The 18667-nt window shown below is 43.9% G+C and overlaps 1 protein-coding gene across 6 annotated transcripts in view; it reads right to left on the bottom strand.

The window, feature by feature from the left end:
* Positions 1-18667, bottom strand: part of kifc3 (kinesin family member C3) — an 81958-nt gene that overhangs the window by 9275 nt on the left and 54016 nt on the right. For 5 of the 6 annotated variants that reach the window (XM_063066671.1, XM_063066670.1, XM_063066672.1 and 2 more), the window contains 7 exons: positions 18290-18394; positions 16086-16216; positions 15930-15977; positions 8778-8901; positions 7100-7229; positions 2497-2726; positions 808-942 (listed from right to left, as the gene is read on the bottom strand). In XM_063066671.1, the coding sequence (XP_062922741.1) occupies positions 808-942; positions 2497-2726; positions 7100-7229; positions 8778-8901; positions 15930-15977; positions 16086-16216; positions 18290-18394 (903 nt within the window). The remainder of the gene's footprint in view (positions 1-807; positions 943-2496; positions 2727-7099; positions 7230-8777; positions 8902-15929; positions 15978-16085; positions 16217-18289; positions 18395-18667) is intronic. The other variant, XM_063066674.1, reaches the window with a different exon arrangement.

Genomic DNA, 18667 nt, shown 5'->3' with positions numbered 1-18667 from the left:
AAATAGCTAATTAAAGTACCAGAAATAGTTAATGGATAAAGAGACAGAAACCATTAAAGATATACATATTAGCTGTTGTGATGAGTATTATTTCTTACTGGTGCTAATTACAGATTCAAAGGTAAACAAAAATTATCTAAATTTCAATGAGAGATGAAATTTACTGCCTTCACGTCGGAATGAAAGCAGTGACACATTTACCCAAACACACACACACACAAAATGCTGGAGGAACTCAGCAGGTCAGGCAGCATCTATGGAGAGAAATAAACAATTGGCAAATCAGGATTAGACCCTTCAGCAGCATGTGTTTATCCCAAATGCTTTACTGAAATATTACATGTTTCATCCAAGATATGAAAACTAATCCAAGTCGATCTTTAAATCTGTAATTGGCATAAATCAGAAATAATCCTCGCTCTGCAGAAGAATACTAATGGGAACATCTTTAATGATTTTGGTTTCTTTGACCGTTAAGCTGCAGGTATTGCAGCTGTACACAGCAATCATCTAAAGGGCGAACCACACACAGAGCATGTCACAAATTGGAAAATAATGTCAGGTCAACAAATACTTTCCACGCTCCTTTTAAATTCACTAAATCCAAGTTACTTTCCCTTCCATATTCTAATCCACCAGCCCCAATATCGTTTAGACCCCTCTGAAACAATGTGCTTGAAAAAGAATATGGTGGAAAATTTCCACAGGGCAAGCAACATTTGCAGAGAAGAAACCATTAATGTTTCAGGTAAAAGACCTTTCCCTTCTCCACTAGTTCCAGCACCCTCTGGATAGGAAAACATTCACCTCACATTCCTGGCGATTGGAACAGTGTTGACTTTCCCCCCTGCGTCCAGCAGCTCCCAGTTCCACTGACCGCACCCTCTGGGCAAACTTCAGTGAGCAAATGCTCTCATTGACATTCTTCTCCATTGGAGACACCTGCGGAAAGCAACCCGAGGTCTGATAAGAATCTGCTGCAGTAAGAGCCCAGCTCCCATAATAACCCCACGCATTCCTAGCCCTGGTTGCTGAATTACAGCATCATTCAGTTGGTGAGACACCACTAAATCAGAACAAACACGGGGTCAAGCAAGACATATACTGAGGTGCCCCACGTAAAATGTAGTTACATAACCCAGGTCTCACTCTCTCAAGCTGACACCGTGCATCATTATTCAGTCACTCTTTGGAACATGGACCAGTATTTGTTGTGCACCCTCAAGTGAGGGATGGCAAGTTATCTCCTTGCCTTGGTAATACCCTCAGGACAAGGACTGGAAGGCTTTGGGAAGGGAGCTTAGTGGGGGAACAGTTAACACAGTTCCAGTGAGGTGAAGCAGTGACCATCTCCAAGTCAGGACTTGGATAGTGAATCTGCAGGCGGTGGTGGTCCCATCATCTGACGTCCTCCCTGGTGGAGGTGGTCGCAGATGAGTGAGATGCTGTTGGAGTAACCTAGGTGAGGGTTGCCACTGTCTACTTGCAGTTGGGAGGAAGGTATGTTCTGGGCACCAATCCATCAGGCTGCTTTACCCTGGATGGTCTGCATGAAAATGAATCTCTAGTATATCATGACACGTGTACTTTGAAAGTAAACTTACTTTGATCTTGGACTCTGGTCTTCAGTCAAGTGGAGTGTGTTCCACCCAATTCCTGACTTGTCATTTGTGGAATACAGAAAGGCTCCGAGGTATTGGTGAGTCACTCCCCCCACCCCCCGCCCCACAGGATATGTTGCCTCTCTTCAGCTCTCGTAATCACAGTGGTTAAGTGGCTGGCTTATCCCAGTTTTTGATCAATAGATGATGGAGATGTTCTGGGTGACGGCATTGAATATGAGCAGAACACACTTTCCTTTTGAAGACTGTCAGAGGCTGGCACATTTCTTACTTGCCACTCAGCCCATGCCTGAATGCTGTCCGTCATGCTATATACAGGGACAGACTGCTTCAATTGCTGAGGAGTTAGAAGTGAAACTTCACTGTGCTATCCAATACAACTCAGTGCAACCATCTAGTATACAAACCAGCCTTTGCTGTAATGACAGCAGGATCCCGGAACTTCAGAGTTTCAACCACACAAATGACTATGGAAGGAGTGCCCATACTGAAAGCTGTCCATCTGTCAATCATGTGATGGAAGCATGTCATTCATGTATCACTAGTAACCCTGCCAATACTTCAACCAAAACACACTTCAGTGACAACCCCCACCATCAGTGCAGAATCATTGCCTTGAAATTAAACAGTGCATAGTCAAACTCACATTCCTTTTACACGCCTCAAATCCTAACAGCCTTTACTACTCTAGAGCTGTTCTATGCTCCTTTTCCCACTTACCCAACTCTCAACCCCCGTACCTCATCTCCTAACCCCCTGAAGACCAGCAAGGGTTCTGCTGCTTACAGGAGCTGCCATTCCCACCCCTCTACAGGTCCAAGGTTACACCGCGGGGGCGGGGGGGTTTGTTGCAAAGAGCAGCAAGATTTCTCACCTGGACCATCATGAGGGTTTTGCTGTCACCGCTGAGGGAGTCCTGTAGCAGGTAGGTCAGCTTGGAGTTACGGAAAGGAATGTACGGCTGTTTGGAGCGCAGTGCACAGATGACATCACCAAGGGCCAACAGGGACTTGTTGATGTTCTGAGCTTCTCTTAGCCGGGGACCCTCTGCCCCCGACTTCCCAACACGCTCAGAGCCTGCCAAGTCCACTAGGTTTAATTTACCTGTAAAGAAAGCAAGATAGTGATTGGAAGACAATGAAGACAATCATGAATTAATTCTTTAAGTAGGAGGAGGGAATGAGTTATTGGCTCCTTTGGATTTCACCCTTTATTTGGTTCCAGGCTCTGTGAATCAATGTATCCCACTGACTAAAGCACAGCCAGGTTATGATCCGTCTCCTGCACTCCCTCTAGTGTCTCTCGAACACTTCCCACCTGCTTTGTGGACAGAGGATCATGGACAGTCTGGGGCCCAAGTGCAGGAGGAGAACTCTTCATGGACGAATAAAACCAGGCACAGAAGGAAAATTCATCCTTGCCACATAGTAAATAAAGCAATCCGTATCCCACTCTACCACAAGTTAAAACCCAATACCTTCAAAATATGAATTAGAAATGTTGTCCGAAGTGGAATTAGTGACACCACAAGGTGGCTCAGGAGGGATAGGAAGCTTAGAGCTGAGCCCTTATCTGCAGACTTGAGGTCAAAAGCCCTAATTGATGGAGTACAATTCTACTGATAATCTTGTAATTGGTGACTTCTTGAACACTACAAGACAAAACAGGCCAAGGCTGAACTATTTTATAAACAGTACTACACATTACAGGACCTTTGGCCCATGATGTTGTGTCAACCTTTTAACCTACTCTGAGATCAATCTAACCCTTCCTTCTCACATTGTCCTCCGGTTTTCTTTCATCCATGTGCCTATCAAAGAACCTCATAAATGCCCCTAATGTACCAGCCTCTATTACCACCTGTGGCATGGCGTTTGATGCATCCACCTCTTTGTGTGTAAAACCTTACCCCTGACATCTTCCCTATACTTTCCTCCAATCACCTTAAAATTATGCCATCTCCTATTAACCATTTCCACCTAGGAAAGTCTTGCTGCCCACTATCTATGCCTCTAATCATTTTAGACACCTCTATCAAGTAACCTCTCCTCCTCTTTTGCTCCAAAGAGAAAAGCCCTGGCTCACACAACCTTTACTCATAAGGCATGCTCTCCAATCCAGGGCAGCATCCTGGTAAATATCCTTTAAAGCTTTCACATCCTACTTATACTGAGAGGACCAGAACTGTACTCAATATTCCACGTGGTCCAACCAGAGTTTTATAGACCTGCAACACCACCTTGCGGCTCTTGAACTAATTTCCCAGACTAATGAAGGCCAATACACAATACGCCTTCTTATCCAACCTATCAACTTGTGGGGCAACATTCAGGGATCTATCAATGTGACCCCAAATCCCACCACTTCTCCACACTTAAGAATCCTACCATTAACCCTGCATTCTGCCTTCAAGTTTGACCTTCCAAAATGAATCACTTCACACTTTTTAGTATTGAACTCCATCCGCCACCTCTCTGCTCAGCTCTGCTCTGAATCCTATCAATGTCCCGTTGTAAACTATAACCTTCTACACTATCCACAACATCACTTCATGTCATTTGCAGACTTACTAACCCACCCTTCCACTTCCTCATCCAAGTCATTTAGCAAAATCACAAAGAGCAGGAGTCCCAGAACAGACCTCCACTGGTCACTGACCTCCAGGCAGAATATGCTCCATCTACTACCACTCTGTGCCTTCTGTGGGCAAGCCAACGCTGAGTTCACTCAGCCAAGTTTCCCTGGGTCCCATGCCTCCGGACTTTCTGAATGAGCCTGCCTTGGCAAACCTTGGCAAAATGCCTCACTGAAATCCATATATCCATATATACCATTCTAATGCTCTGTCTTCATTGATTTGTTTTGTCACTTCCTCAAACAGTATAATCAGGCTTGTGAGGCACAACCCGCTCCTCCCAAAGCAATGCTGACCATCTCTAATCAGATTATACTTCCCCAAATCCATTCTCTAACAATCCTCTCCAATAGTTTGCCCATCACTGCTATATAATTCCCTTGATTATCCCTATTAACTTTCTTGAACAAAGGAATAAACAACCTGAGGTATTTCCTGTCAGGTCCTGGGAACTTATTTACCCTCAAGATTTTCAAAACTTCCAGCACATCCTCTTTCTTATCATCAACGTGTTCCAGTATACCAGTCTGTTCTGCGCTGACCTCACCATCAAGTTTCCTCTCAGTGGTGAATACTGGTGAGAAGTATTCATTAAGGACCTCCTCCAACTGCAGGCACACCTTTCCTCTTGTATCCCTGATCGGTCCTACACTCACTTTAGTCATCCTCCTGTTCTTCATGTATGTGTAGAACACTTGTTCCTGGGATGGCAAGACTGTCATATGTTGAAAGATTGGAGCGACTGTGGTTGTATACACTGGAATTTAGAAGGATAAGAGGGGATCTGATTGAGACATATCAGAGGGAAACATGTTCCCGATGTTGGGGGAGTCCAAAACCAGAGGCCACCATTTGAGAATAAGGGGTAGGCCATTTAGAATGGAGTTGAGGGAAAACTTTTTCACCCAGAGAGTTGTGAATCTGTGGAATGGTCTGCCTCAGAAGGCAGTGGAGGCCAATTCTCTGGATGCCTTCAAGAAAGAGTTAGATAGAGCTCTTAATGATAGCAGAGTCAAGGGATATGGGGAGAAGGCAGGAACGGGGTACTGATTGTGGATGATCAGCCATGATTACAGTGAATGGCGGTGCTGTCTCGAAGGGCCGAATGGCCTACTCCTGCACCTATTGTCTATTGAGGTTTTCCTTAATCCTACCTGCCTTTTCATCTCCTCTTCTAGCTTCTTTAAGTCCATTCTTAAGCTCCTTCCTAGAACCATGTCTGATCCATGCTCACCAAACCTTTCTTCTTCCTCTAGACTACGTGTTCCACATCTTTTGTCAACCTCACCCTACCATCCTTTCTCTGCCTCAGTGGGACCAACCTATCCAGAACTCCATGCAAGTGCTTCCTAAGCAACTTCCATATTTCTGTTGTGCATTTCCCTAAGTATGTCTGTTCCCAATTTATGCTCCCAAGTTCCCACCTAATAGCAACATAATTTGCCCTCCCCCATTAAAAATTTTCCCATACCATCTGCTCCTGTCCTTCAAAGGTGAGGGAGTTGTGGTTATTTCTCCAAAATGCTCGCTCACTGAGAGGTCTGACACCTAATGAGGTTCATTGCCTAGTCATCATTACGTGAGGTGTCTCGTTGCCCAGTACCAGATCCAATACAGTTGCTCCTCTAGTCAACCTGTCTACATAATGTCAGGAATCCTTCCTGGACACAGCTAACAAATTCTGTCCCATTTAAACCTCCTGCACCAAGGATATGGCCATCAAGATCAGGGAAATTGAAGTCACCCGTGGCAACAACCCTGCCATTTTTGCACCTTTCCAAAATTCTCCTGCTGAACTGCTCCTGGGTGTCTCTGTTGGTCTATAGGATATGCCCAAGGGAGTGACTGCTCCCTTCCTGTTTCTGACTTCCACTCACACTGACTTAGTAGACAACCCCTCTATGGTGTCCACACTTTTTCCAGCTGTGATACTATCCCTGATGAGCAATGCTACTCCCCCACCTCTTTTACCTCCCTCCCTGTACCTTTTGAAACATCTAAACCCTGGAGTATTCAGGACCCATTCCTGCCCTAGTGACAGCCAAGTCTCCGTAATGGATACAATGCCATAGTTCCATGTACTGATCCATGCTCTAAATTCACTGCCCTTGTTCCTGATACTTCTTGCATTAGAATTGATACATTTCAACCCATCTAATTGAATGTGATTATGCTCTTTCCACTGCCTATCCTTCCTGTCTCTCTGCATGCTAAATCTACCTTTATAACTTCCCATCCATCTTCTCACCCATCACTCTGGTTCCCATCCCTCCACCAACCTAGTTTAAATTCTCCCCAACAGCTTTAGCAAACCTGCCTGCAAAGACGTTGGTCTCCCTCTAGTTCAGATGTAACCCATCCCTTTTGTACAGGTCATACCTTGCCCAGAAGAGATCCCAATGATACACAAATCTGAAACGATGCCCCCTGCACCAGTCCCTCAGCCATATATTTGTGCTGCATCATCCTATTCTTACCCTCACTGGCGCATGGCACTGGCAGCAATCCTGAAATTGCTAACCTGGAGGACCTGTTTTACAGCTTCCCGCCTAGTTGCCCATATTCTCTCTTCAGGACCTCATCCCTTGTCCTACCCATGTCATTGGTACCAATATGTAGCATGGGTTCTGGCTGTTTACTCTCCTGCTTTTATCATCCAGTAATTCCTGAATTATTTAATGTACCCATTTACACATTGAAAATTACTTTTAAAACACAGAAAACTTCATATAAGGGAGATCTGAGAAACACAATGCTTAATAACATTAGACAGTATTAACTCTTTGAAACAAAGCCACTGCTTTACAAATCCTCTGTGTTCCCTGCTGCGCTCGGACTATACCTGTTGTTCGAACTCCAGAGGTGAGGTTTATCCCAGTCACAGAAACAATAAGCAGAGCGTGGGATCGGGAGCTGCGCTCATTCACATTCGTGAAGTCTGTTGCCCGATTCACACGACCAAGTTCGAAAACCTGAGGGAAGAGGACAGTTATACAAAAGACTGGATTTCTCTGAGTCTTAGACATCAGGATGAAAATTACAGTCGTAGTGCCTGCTGTGTTAACTCTAATTTTAGAAAAAGACATTAATGCTTCAAAACAAACAGTGATTACAAAATCCTCAGACAGCTGCCAACTGACCAGAGTAAAGCAAAGTAAAACAGGATTACCTGTTCAATAACTTGCCCACTCTATTCAGGCCGAGACCCAAAGAGAATTACCAAGATGTTGTGGCTATAATCCTTTGGATGAAACTTAAACTTACCCCTCAGGTAGACCTTACAAGGCTCACTGTATAACTTTGAGAATAAGGGCGGGTTCTGGCTCAAGTCCTAACCATGCAGACAATTAGAAGCTGTTATTTTCTCAATGTCATTGAGCAACAGACTTGAGTCAGACATCGGTGGTACAGAGAGAGGCCCTCGGGCCCACGGAGTCTGCTTCGAATATCAACCACCCAATTCCACTCATCACACATTAATTTCACCCTTCACTTGCCAGCCCCTCCTGGATTAAACCACTCATTTGCACAATTTACAGTGGCCAATTTACCTACAAATCTAGACATCTTTGGATATGTGAGGAAGCCAGAGACAAGGAAAATGTGCAAACTCCACACAAATAGTGTGCAGTCAGGATTAAATCCAAGTGTCTGACATGGTGAGGACCTTGCTAACTAGTGGAGATTCCTTTATAATGACAATGACCACATTCAAAACTAGCTCACTGGCTGTAAAGCATCTGAGGTAGCAAACAGTGTTAAGTGCAAAGCACACACAAAATGCTGGAGGGACTCAGCAGGTCAGGCAGCATCTATTGAGAGGAATCAACAGACTCAGTTTTGGGTCAACACCCTCCATTGGGACAGGAAAGTTAGGGAATAAGAAGGTAGGGAGAGGGAAAGGAGTTCAAGCTGGCAAAGAGGTGAAGCCAGGTAAGGGGAGGTGGATGGGTGGGGGAGGGGATGAAGGAAGAAGCTGGGAGATGACAGGTGGAAAAGATAAAGGACTGAAGGAATCTGATTGGAGAGGAGAGTGGACAATGGGAGAAAAGGAAGGAGAAGGGGAGCCAGAATGGGGAATGGAAAAAGAGAAGAGGAGGAGGGGAGGGGCAGAAATCACCAGAAGTTAGGGAAATCTACCCAGACAGAATATGAGGTGTTGCTCCACCAGTCCGAGTGTGGCCTTATCATGGTAGCAAAGGAGGTCATGGACTAACATGTTGGAGTGGGAGTGGGAATTTAAAGTGGATGGCCGCTGGCAAAAATCCACCTTTTGTGGTTGACAGAGCGACGATGCTTGTCGGCATTTTCTTCCAGAGCCTGTGTGTAATGGTTTAATTGCTCAGGAACAGCTCCAGCTGCCTAGACAACAAGCCATTATTCCTGGCTGTCAGCTCCAAAAGACGAACCAATTAAAAGCAAAATCCCAACTTTCCAAACCCCTTCCTAGTCTCACACTGCATGACTGCTTAGTCTCGTTTTCTCTGTCACATCACAAGGCAATGAACAATGGCTCTCACCTTGTTGATATCGTCCACACTCTGTACTCTGATCTGCATCAGGCCTGGGACATACAGCTGCCCACTGCCATCCGGACTTAGCTTTATCTCAAGCTTCTCGCTGGGGTCCTTGGCCAACAAGTTCCTGCAAATAAATAAGTCGACTCTAGTGGCCTCAACAGAAGCTCAACATTTACCGGTGCCCATCGACTGCCTCACCAGACATCAGACGTACAACCACAAGGAGGAAAAAGACCACACTAGACACAAAGCAGCAGTAAGCACCAGGCAAGGAGAGCCATAGGTACAGTAACGTGCCCACAAAAGTGGAATTTACAGCAGAAAAACTGCAGTTGTTCCCAACACCCAGTCTGACTATCTGCACAGGGTAGGGTATGGAGTTCCCATGACAACAAAATACGAGTATTTTCCCAAATGAACACTCTAAAAGCAGAAACACACATTACTAAACACAAAACATTCAAATGCTGGGAAGTAAATAGTATCTGACAAACTACTTCCGTTGAATGTTTGAAGTTTCAGTTTTGAAATCACAAGTCTGAAGCTGTGTAAACACGGACTGCTCCCTATTAGTGGGGAGCCACTAACACAAGGGGTCTGGAAACGGATCACCACGCTTACACAGACAACAATTACTTTGATCCCTGCGCACATGTATATGTTTACTGTGGGGCCAACCTCGCACGTACACAGATCTGCAGATTGCAAATCTGCAGATAACAAGGACCAAGTGTAAACTTTCATTTAGAACAGAGACCAGGTAAGAAGAGTGGCGGAGGTGGGGTGGGATTTTCCAAAATAGCCACTTTAACCAAGCTTGCACCTGTGATCGGAAGATTTAAATATATGCACATTTAAGTGCCACATACATGGAGGGAAGAGTCACAGGGAAAACCATCAAATAAATGACCTGTCCAGCGGGGCAGGGGGATCTTACAGCCAACAGAAATCAAGGACATGGCATCACAAACACTTCAGCAATTGAGACTGACTGCTCAAGTAGTAACTTGCAACAGGTTACATTCTGGAAGACACCAGCCAATTTCTTTTCAAAAACTCAGGTGATATTAATCAATTTGATTTTAACTACTGCACAATTCTGCCCAGAAGTTCCTCTGCAATTTTTGTTTTGTACTGAAGTTGAAACTACACCCCTTTAAGTTAATAAATCATTGTAACAGACCAATTCTGATGAGCCTGTCTGATTTACCGTCTTTGGTGAATACAATGGAATTCCTCATAACAATCTTCATTTATATTGTCAAACATGCTCAAACAGAGCCCTGAAATACCAGCCCATCTCTCTCACAGCTAACTCTAAACCACAAACAGCCCTGCCCTTCACGTTGTATGTAGATTTTTGGGACGGTTTAGATGAAGATGTGGAAAAAGTGTTTTATCTCTGCACCTGACCTGCTCTGTAACTGAAAACATTCACTTTAAAGTAATTTGTCACCTGCTCAATTATTGATTTCAAGACTTCTGCCATCTTCTGCTGATCTCAGGAAGTAATGAGCATATACTAAATTACATTGACCTGCATGGCCAATGAGATCAGTTCTGAAATGATTTCATTGTCAGTGTACAGCAGAACACATTTCCTAATGCATTCCATAAACAGTAAAGCAGGCAGATACACCCAGATCCTATGCCAAAGCCCCACTATAGTCTGTTCTTGTACTAACCACCTTTAAGTCTCAGGGACGTCATTTGCTGAAATGCAAGGATAAAAGTCAACAGGATTGGACACTGGATGTGAAAGGTAAAAAAACGAGAGGGCAAGGAAAGAGGTGTTTTTGGCAGCTTCAGATAGAACCTCAGAGATCAGCAGAGGGAAGTAAAACAGTCTGGACCAGGATTCTTTTCAAGGGGAAAAGCAAATATCCAGTACTGCTGTGAAACTACAGACATCAGGAAAGTCCTATCAGCAGAGAGATCTTGGGATCCAAGTTCATAGCTCCTTGAAAGTGGCTACACAGGTTGAAAGGGTGGTTAAGGAAGCTTTTATTAGTTGAGCTGTTGATTTCAAAAGTCAAGAGATTATGTTGCAATGTTATATAACTCCAGTTAGACCACATCTGGAGTATTGTGTACATGTCTGGTTGCTCCACTACAGGAAGGATGTTGAGGCTTTGGAGAGGGTGCAGAAGAGGTTCACCAGGATGCTGCCTGGTTTAGAGGGCATGTGCTATTACAAGGGTCTGGATTAACTTGGGTAGTTTTCTCTGGAACGGAGGAGGCTGAGGGGAGATCTGATTGAGGTTTATAAGATTATAAGAGGCATAGATAGACAGGGAGTATCTAATACCAGAGAGCATGCATTGAAGGTGAGAGGGGGCAGGTTCAAAGGGGATGTGAGGGGCAAGTTTTTTCACTCAGAGAGTAGTGGATGTCTGGAATACACTGACTGGTACAGTGGTAGAGGCAAATACATTTGAGGCTTTTAAGAGACATTTAGATAGGCACATGAATATGGGGAAGATGGAGGGATATGGTCATTGTGTAGGTAGGATGGATTAGTGTTTAGCTGTTTTTGATTTGCTTTTTAGCTGGTTCAGCACAACACTGTGGGCCAAATGGCTTGTTCCTGTGCTATACTCTTCTATGTTCTTCAGACTTGATCATTAGGAGGTGTGTCACTGGGATGCTACGGATGACCTCAAGTTTATCCGGGGCTTAACAGCAAGAACTTGCAATTAGGGAAACATGACACTCTGCTGATCGCAGAAATACAAGCAGGCCATTTACACTCTGTTGGCACCACCACTGCTACATCTGCCCTCCCATTACATGAAATCATGGCTAATCCTTTGTCTCAGCCCCACTTCCCTGTGTTAAACCCAGAATCATTTGGTCTCCTTAATGTCTATTAATCAACCTTTAATATATTTGGCTACAACTTCATTGGGTAGAGAATTACAGAAAAAAAATCACTATCCTCTGAAATATAGTTACTATTTCTTTCCGTCTATGTTATAAATAATCAACCACATATTTTGAGAGACAGTTCTGGATACCCAACCAGGGAAAAGTCACCCCTGCAACTTCCTTGTCAAGTTACAATAAAGCCAACGTACCACTCAGAGTCACACAGGTCCCTCTGAGCACTGACAGAGTTTTAAATTTAAAAAAAATTCTCTCTGATTGAAAATATTCCCCCCTTTCCATTTCTAGTGTTGTTATTTACTGGAAAGTGAATGCAGACATGCACCACCCTGGACATCTCTCACAATTTTCTCCCATCCCACGAAATGAAATGTCATCTAACCTCCCACAAGGAGGGGAAAAGAGAGTCAGAGAAGAATCTCTCTTCAAGGGTCCCAGGGGTTTTGGTTGGACTGGACCCAATGGTATGGCCAGAAATCCATCTCAGAATCACGAGTGACCCCTTCTGTGCGTGATGGGAGGGGATGTAACCAGGGCAGACAGAGAACACTGAGCCCAAAATCCTGTCAAAAGGGATCCCAGCAACAGTGTGTATCTAAATAATGCAAGGGAGGCAGAAGTTAGACCTTAAGACATTGGAGCAAAATTAGGCCATTCAGTCCAATGAGTCTGCTCCACCATTTGATCATGGCTGATTTATTATCCCTCTCAACCCCATTCTCCTGCCTTCTCCCTGTAACCTTTGATACCCTTACTCAGCAAGAACCTACCAACCTTTATTTTAAGTATACCCAATGACTTGGCTCCACAGCTGACCGTGGCAGTGAATTCACGGATTCACCACCCTCTGTATAAAGAAATTCCTCATCTCTGTTCTAATGGAACATCCTTGTACTCTGAGGCTGTGCCCTCTGGTCCTAGACTCTCCCACTATTGGAAACATCCTCTCCATGTCCACTCAATATTTGATAGGTTTCAATGAGATCCCAATCATTATTCTGAACTCCAGCGAGTACAAAACCAGGGCCACCAAATGGTCCTCATAAGTTAACCCTTTCATTCCCTGGCTGATTCTTGTTGACCTCCTCTGGACCCACTCCAATGCTGGCATATCATTTTTTAGACAAGGGGTCCAAAACAGCTCATACTACTCCAAATGCAGTCTGACCAAGGCCTCATAAAGCCTCAGCATTACACCTTTGCTTTTATATTCTTGAAATAAATGCCGACAATTCACTTGTTTTCCCTACCCTGACTCAACCTTCAAGTTAACCTTCAGAGAATCCTGCACAAGGACTCCTAAGTCCCCTTGCACCCGATTTCTGAATTTGCTTCCACTTAGAAAATAGTCTACACCTTTATTCTTTCTGCCAAAATGCATGACCATACACTTCCCGACACCGTATTCCATCTGTTAAGACACTTTGCCCATTCTCCTAGTCTGTCCAAATCTTTCAGGAGACTCCCTGCCTCCTCAATGCCGTCTGCTCCTCCACCTATTTCTTTATCATCTGCAAACTTAAGCCATCAATTCTGTCATCCAGATTACTGACATGTAATGTGAAAAGTGGTCCCAACACCAAGCCCTGTAAACACCACTAGTCACCGGTAGCTAATCTGAAAATGTCTCCTTTATTTCCACTGCCAGTCAGACATTTTCTATCTATACAACACACACACAATGCCAGGGGAGTACAGCAGGTCAGGCAGCGTCTACGGAAATAAAGAAACAGTCCACCATCTAAGCTAGCATCTTTTCTGAAATACCACGGGCTTAGTGGCTTCATGTGCGGCACTTGTCAAAGGCCTTCTGAAAATCCACATCCTTTTGAAATCAACATTCATTGATTCTCTTTTGTCTATTCTGCCTGTTACTTCCTCAAAGAATTCCAACAGATTTGTCAGGCAAGATTTCCCCTTAAGGAAATCAAGCTGATTTTGGCCTATTTTATCATGTGCCTCCAAGTACCCCAAAACCTGATTATTAATAATGGACTCCAATACCTTGCCAGCCAATGAAGTCAGGCTATACGAACCAACAGGTCTATAATTTCCTTTCTTTTGCTTCTTTCCTTTCTTAAAGAGCAGAGTTACATTTGCAATTTCCCAGTCCTCTGGAACCATTATGGAATCTAGTGATTGTTGAAAGATCACTACTAATTCCTCCATAATCTCTTCAGTTACCTCAATAAGAATCCTGGGGTATGGTCCATTTCCCCTCCACCATCATCCACCTCTTTCTAGCAGAACTAGTCCTCACCCTCAACAATTTCTCCTTCAGCTCCTCCCAATTTCTCCAAACTCAAGGTGTAGCCCCAGCAATGTATGCCTTTCCATTGGCTACGCTGAACAGGCCATGTTCCAAGTCTTCCCTGGTAATGCTCCTCAACTCTTCCCGCTCTACACTGACAACTGCATTGGTGCTGCTTCATGCACCCATGCTGAGTTGAGCAATTTCATCAACTTTGCCTCGAACTTCCACCCTGCTTTTAAATTCACTGGTCCATTTCTGATACCTCTCTCCCCTTTCTCAATGTCTGTCTCCATCTCTGCAGACAAACTGTCTACCAGCTTCTCTTATAAACCTACCAATTCCCAAGATCATCTTGACAATACCTCTTCCCATACTGTCTTCTGTAAAAATGCTATTTTCTTTTCTCAGTTCCTTCATCTCCATCACTTTCCTTTCAAAGAACGGTGTTTCCCTTCCTCCACCATTGATGCTGCCCTCACCCGAATCTCCTCCATTTCGCAGACATCAGCACTCACCTCACCTTCCTGCTGCCTTAAAGCCATAGAGCTTCTTGTCCTCACCTATCACTACGAGCCTCTGCATCCAACACAACATTCTCTGCAATGGGATCCTCCCACCAAACACATCTGTACCTCCCCAAACCACCCCCCCCCCAACTCCTTGCTTTCCACCGGGACCTTGTCCACTCATCCCTCCTCAGAAATCTGCCTCCTTGCACATATCCCTGCAAGTGACAGAAATGCCACACTTGTCCATTAACCTCCTCCCTCGTACCCGCTCAGGGCCCCAAATGAGGCAAGTGAGGCAACACTTCAGCTGTAAATCTTTTGGAGTTGTATATTGTATCCGGTGGCCCTGACGTGGCCCTCTCTACATCGGTGAGACCCGATGCAAGTTGGGGGACTGCTTTTTCAAGTGCCTCCGCTCCATCCTCCCAAAGTGGCATTTCCTGGTGGCCAACTATTTTAGTTTCTGTCCCCATTCCCATTCTGATGTCTGCTTATGCCACGATGAGGCCACTCTCAGGGTGGAGGAGCAACAACTCATTATTCCATCCAGGTAGCCTTCAACCGGATTGCATGAATATCAATTTCTTCTGCTGGTAATTTGCTTTCCTCTCCCTTCCCTGTTCTTCCATTCTCCAATCTGGTCTCTTACATTTTCTCCTCACCTGCCTATCACCTCCCCCGGTGCTCCTCCTTCTTCCCTTTCTCCCATGGTCCAGTCTCCTCACCGTTCCCACCACCTGTCTTCACCTATCACCTTCTAGCTGTCCTCCTTCCCCTTCCCCCCACCTTTTTATGCTTCTATCTTCCCTCTTCATTTCCAGTTCTGGAAAAGGGCCTCGGCTTGAAATGTCAACTGTTTATTCATTTCCACAGATGATGCCTAACCTGCTGTGTTCCTCCAGCATTTTGTGCGTGTTGCCACATCATAAGGTGTTGCCCTTTTTACATATCTTTTCTATCTGCCGTTTCAATTTCTATCCCATATCCTTGCAATTTCTAAACTTTAGCCACAAGGATTCTACATCTCTGATCCTGTTTCTAAAGATATGATATCATTTTTTACCAACAGTCACTCCACCACCTCTGCCTACCTGCCTGGCTTTTCAATACTGTATGCATCCTTGGAAATTAAGCTCCCAGCTGTGATTTTTTTTTCAGCCATGACTCAGTGATGTCCACAACAACATATCTGCCAATTTCTAACTGCACTATCTACATTATTCTGTTTTCTGTGTGCATTTAAATGTAACTCCTTCAGCCCTGTATTAATTGTCCTCTTTGATTTTGCCTCCATGTTAATGGAGGTTAAATTCTATTCCATTTCAGCAGTGCATCACCCAAGAATAGCAAAAGCTGATGCACAATTCACTGGAAAATTCTGAATTAAGTAAGCCACAGATTACTTTAAAAAATACGAAAGCGAACGTCAGCTCTACAGCCATGCCAAAGCATTGCACCAATCACCAACCATGCAGCTCCCATCAGAGTGCAAGTATTAGTAACCTCATAGTTAGATCCTCAGTCTTCTGCTGGTCAGACCCTAGCAGGTCTCTACAAAAAGAGAAAATACTATTAGCAACCACATCTGTGATTATTCCCATCTGTTAACATGCTATCACATGGAGCATGGTCCTTTGTTGCTCACCCAGTGCTTCATACCTGAGGGTTTCATTGTAGATCTCAGCCATGCTGACGGTGATGGTGAGATCCCAGTCTGCTGAGCGCTCTGCCACTTCACCAAACAGATGCTGGAGAGCACGCTGGTTTATTCCAGGGTCTTCCGGCAACCCCTAGACTCAGAGGAAACAGTGATATTGTGCCAATGTTATGTCAGGCTAAGAAAAATAAATAGCCCTCAAGAGACGGGAGGAATGTGCAAAGATTGAGGAACTACAGGAAGAAGCCAACCACTGGTTCCAACTGCAAATCTGGAGTGTATAAATTAGCTTGTGTGCCATCATGGAACAACTGCAAACCTGGAGTATATAAATTAGCTTGTGTGCCATCATGGAATAGAGACACCATTGAAAAATCAAGTCACTGCAGATGTTGAAAATTTGAAACAAAAAAACAAAAATGCTGGAAACATTCAATGAGTGGGTCAGCCAGCATCTGTGAAGGTTGAGTCACTAAGTCTCTGACCTGAAACACTAACACCTCTCACCTTTCTGTACAACACAGACCTTAGTCACCCAGGCTTTGGTCTACTGGAGACATCCTGCAGTATAACAAATTTCTTCTCTGTCCTTCTCAATTTTGGCCACTCCATCAGACTGTACATACATACAACCAAAGGGTCTTTGAACCGAAACATTGCCTCTGTTTCTGTTCTCACAGAATGACTACAAAATATTTTCAAAACTTTGTTTTTTATTTTAGATTTTCAGTTTTCTAAAATTCTCATTAATTCTATCTCCTGTGCAGGAGAGATGATTCTAACATTTTATCAGGTAGCTGATTTTGTTAAGCCAGGTTAATGAATAATGAAGATTTTTTTCCTGTCCTGTCCTTTCTACCCAAATTAGTTAACAACATTTCAGGTCTAACAAGAATAAGACTGAATTCTACTGCATTGGAAGTATACAGTAGAACAGAGGGATCTAGGAATAATTATTTAAAGGCATCCATTAGTCTTGCGAGACCATGAATCTGCACCTGGAAAGTCTTCACTCTCCAGGGCGCAGGCCTGGGCAAGGTTGTATGGAAGACCAGCAGTTGCCCATGCTGCAAGTCTTCCCTCTCCACGACACCAATGTTGTCCAAGGGAAGGGCATTAGGACCCATACAGCTTGGCACCAGTGTCGTCGCAGAGCAATGTGTGATTAAGTGCCTTGCTCAAGGATACAACAACACATTGCCACGGCTGGGGCTTGAACTCACGACCTTCAGGTCGTTAGTGCAATGCCTTAACCACGGCCACGTGCCCACACAGGAATAATTATAATAATTATTATAAATATTCTAATTATCGATTATATAATTATTATATCATAATACATAAAATAATTATTACAAATATTATAATTATTATAAATAATAAAAATAAAGGTGCATAGTTCACTGAAGGTGGAATCTCATGTGGATAGGGTGGTGAAGAAAGCTTTTGGTATGCTGGCCTTTATATATCAGAGCATTGAGTATAGGAGTTGGGATGTAATGTTGAAATTGTACAAGGCATTGGTAAGGTCAAATTTGGATTTTTGTGCGCAGTTCTGGTCACCAAATTATAGGAAAGATCTCAACAAAATTGAAAGAGTACAGAGAAGATTTACTAGAATGTTACCTGGGTTTCATCTCCTAAGTTACAGAGAAAGGTTGAACAAGTTGGGTCTTTATTCTTTGGAACGTAGAAGGTTGAGGGGTGACTTGATAGAGGTATTTAAAATTATGAGGGGGATAGATAGAGTTGACGTTATAAGCTTTTTCCATTGAGAGTAGGGGAGATTCAAACAAGAGGACATGAGTTGAGAGTTAAAGGACAAAAGTTTAGGGGTAACATGAGAGGGAACTTCTTTACTCAGAGAGTGGTAGCTGTGTGGAACGAGCTTCCAGCAGAAGTGGTTGAGGCAGGTTTGATGTTGTCACTTAAAGTTAAATTGGATAACTATATGAACAGGAAAGGAATGGAGGGTTATGGGCTGAGTGCAGGTCGGTGGGACTAGGTGAGAGTAAGAGTTCGGCATGGACTAGAAGAGCCAAGATGGCCTGTTTCCGTGCTGTATTTGTCATATGGTTATATTGGTTCATAAGACCAGCTGGCATCAGACAAACTGCTTTCCCCAAAAAGTATCCAAAAATATGAACTTTCCAATGCTATAAATGCTATTAATCCTTAATTAAAGTTTGCACCATTACAACCTTACCTCCATTGTGTACGTCTTCCCAGAGCCCGTTTGTCCATAGGCAAATATGCAGACGTTGTACCCATCAATGCAGGACGTGATGAGTGCTTGAACCTCCCGGAATATCTGGAACAAATAATGGGAACAATTATTTCACAAATTACTGCTGATATCAAGTTTTGACAAAACAACAGACATTCTAATGTAGGAGTGTTGAGTTGCCAGTTTGAATTTTGCCCTTTTCCCCTGGCTGGGACCCTTGAACCTACATTTGTGAGTTTATGAACAGACAAATGATTAACTGTAACCTCAACTTTGCATTTTTCTCCACTTGCAGTAACTCTTTACCCTTTGCTGATCAAGAATCTGTCCTGAAAACATTCAGAGAGTGTCCTTCCA

Source organism: Mobula hypostoma, chromosome 14 (assembly GCF_963921235.1).
Source record: "Mobula hypostoma chromosome 14, sMobHyp1.1, whole genome shotgun sequence".
Lineage (NCBI taxonomy): Eukaryota > Metazoa > Chordata > Chondrichthyes > Myliobatiformes > Myliobatidae > Mobula > Mobula hypostoma.
The sequence above is the reverse complement of the archived record's forward strand: the minus strand, read 5'-3'. Positions and strand labels throughout refer to the sequence as shown.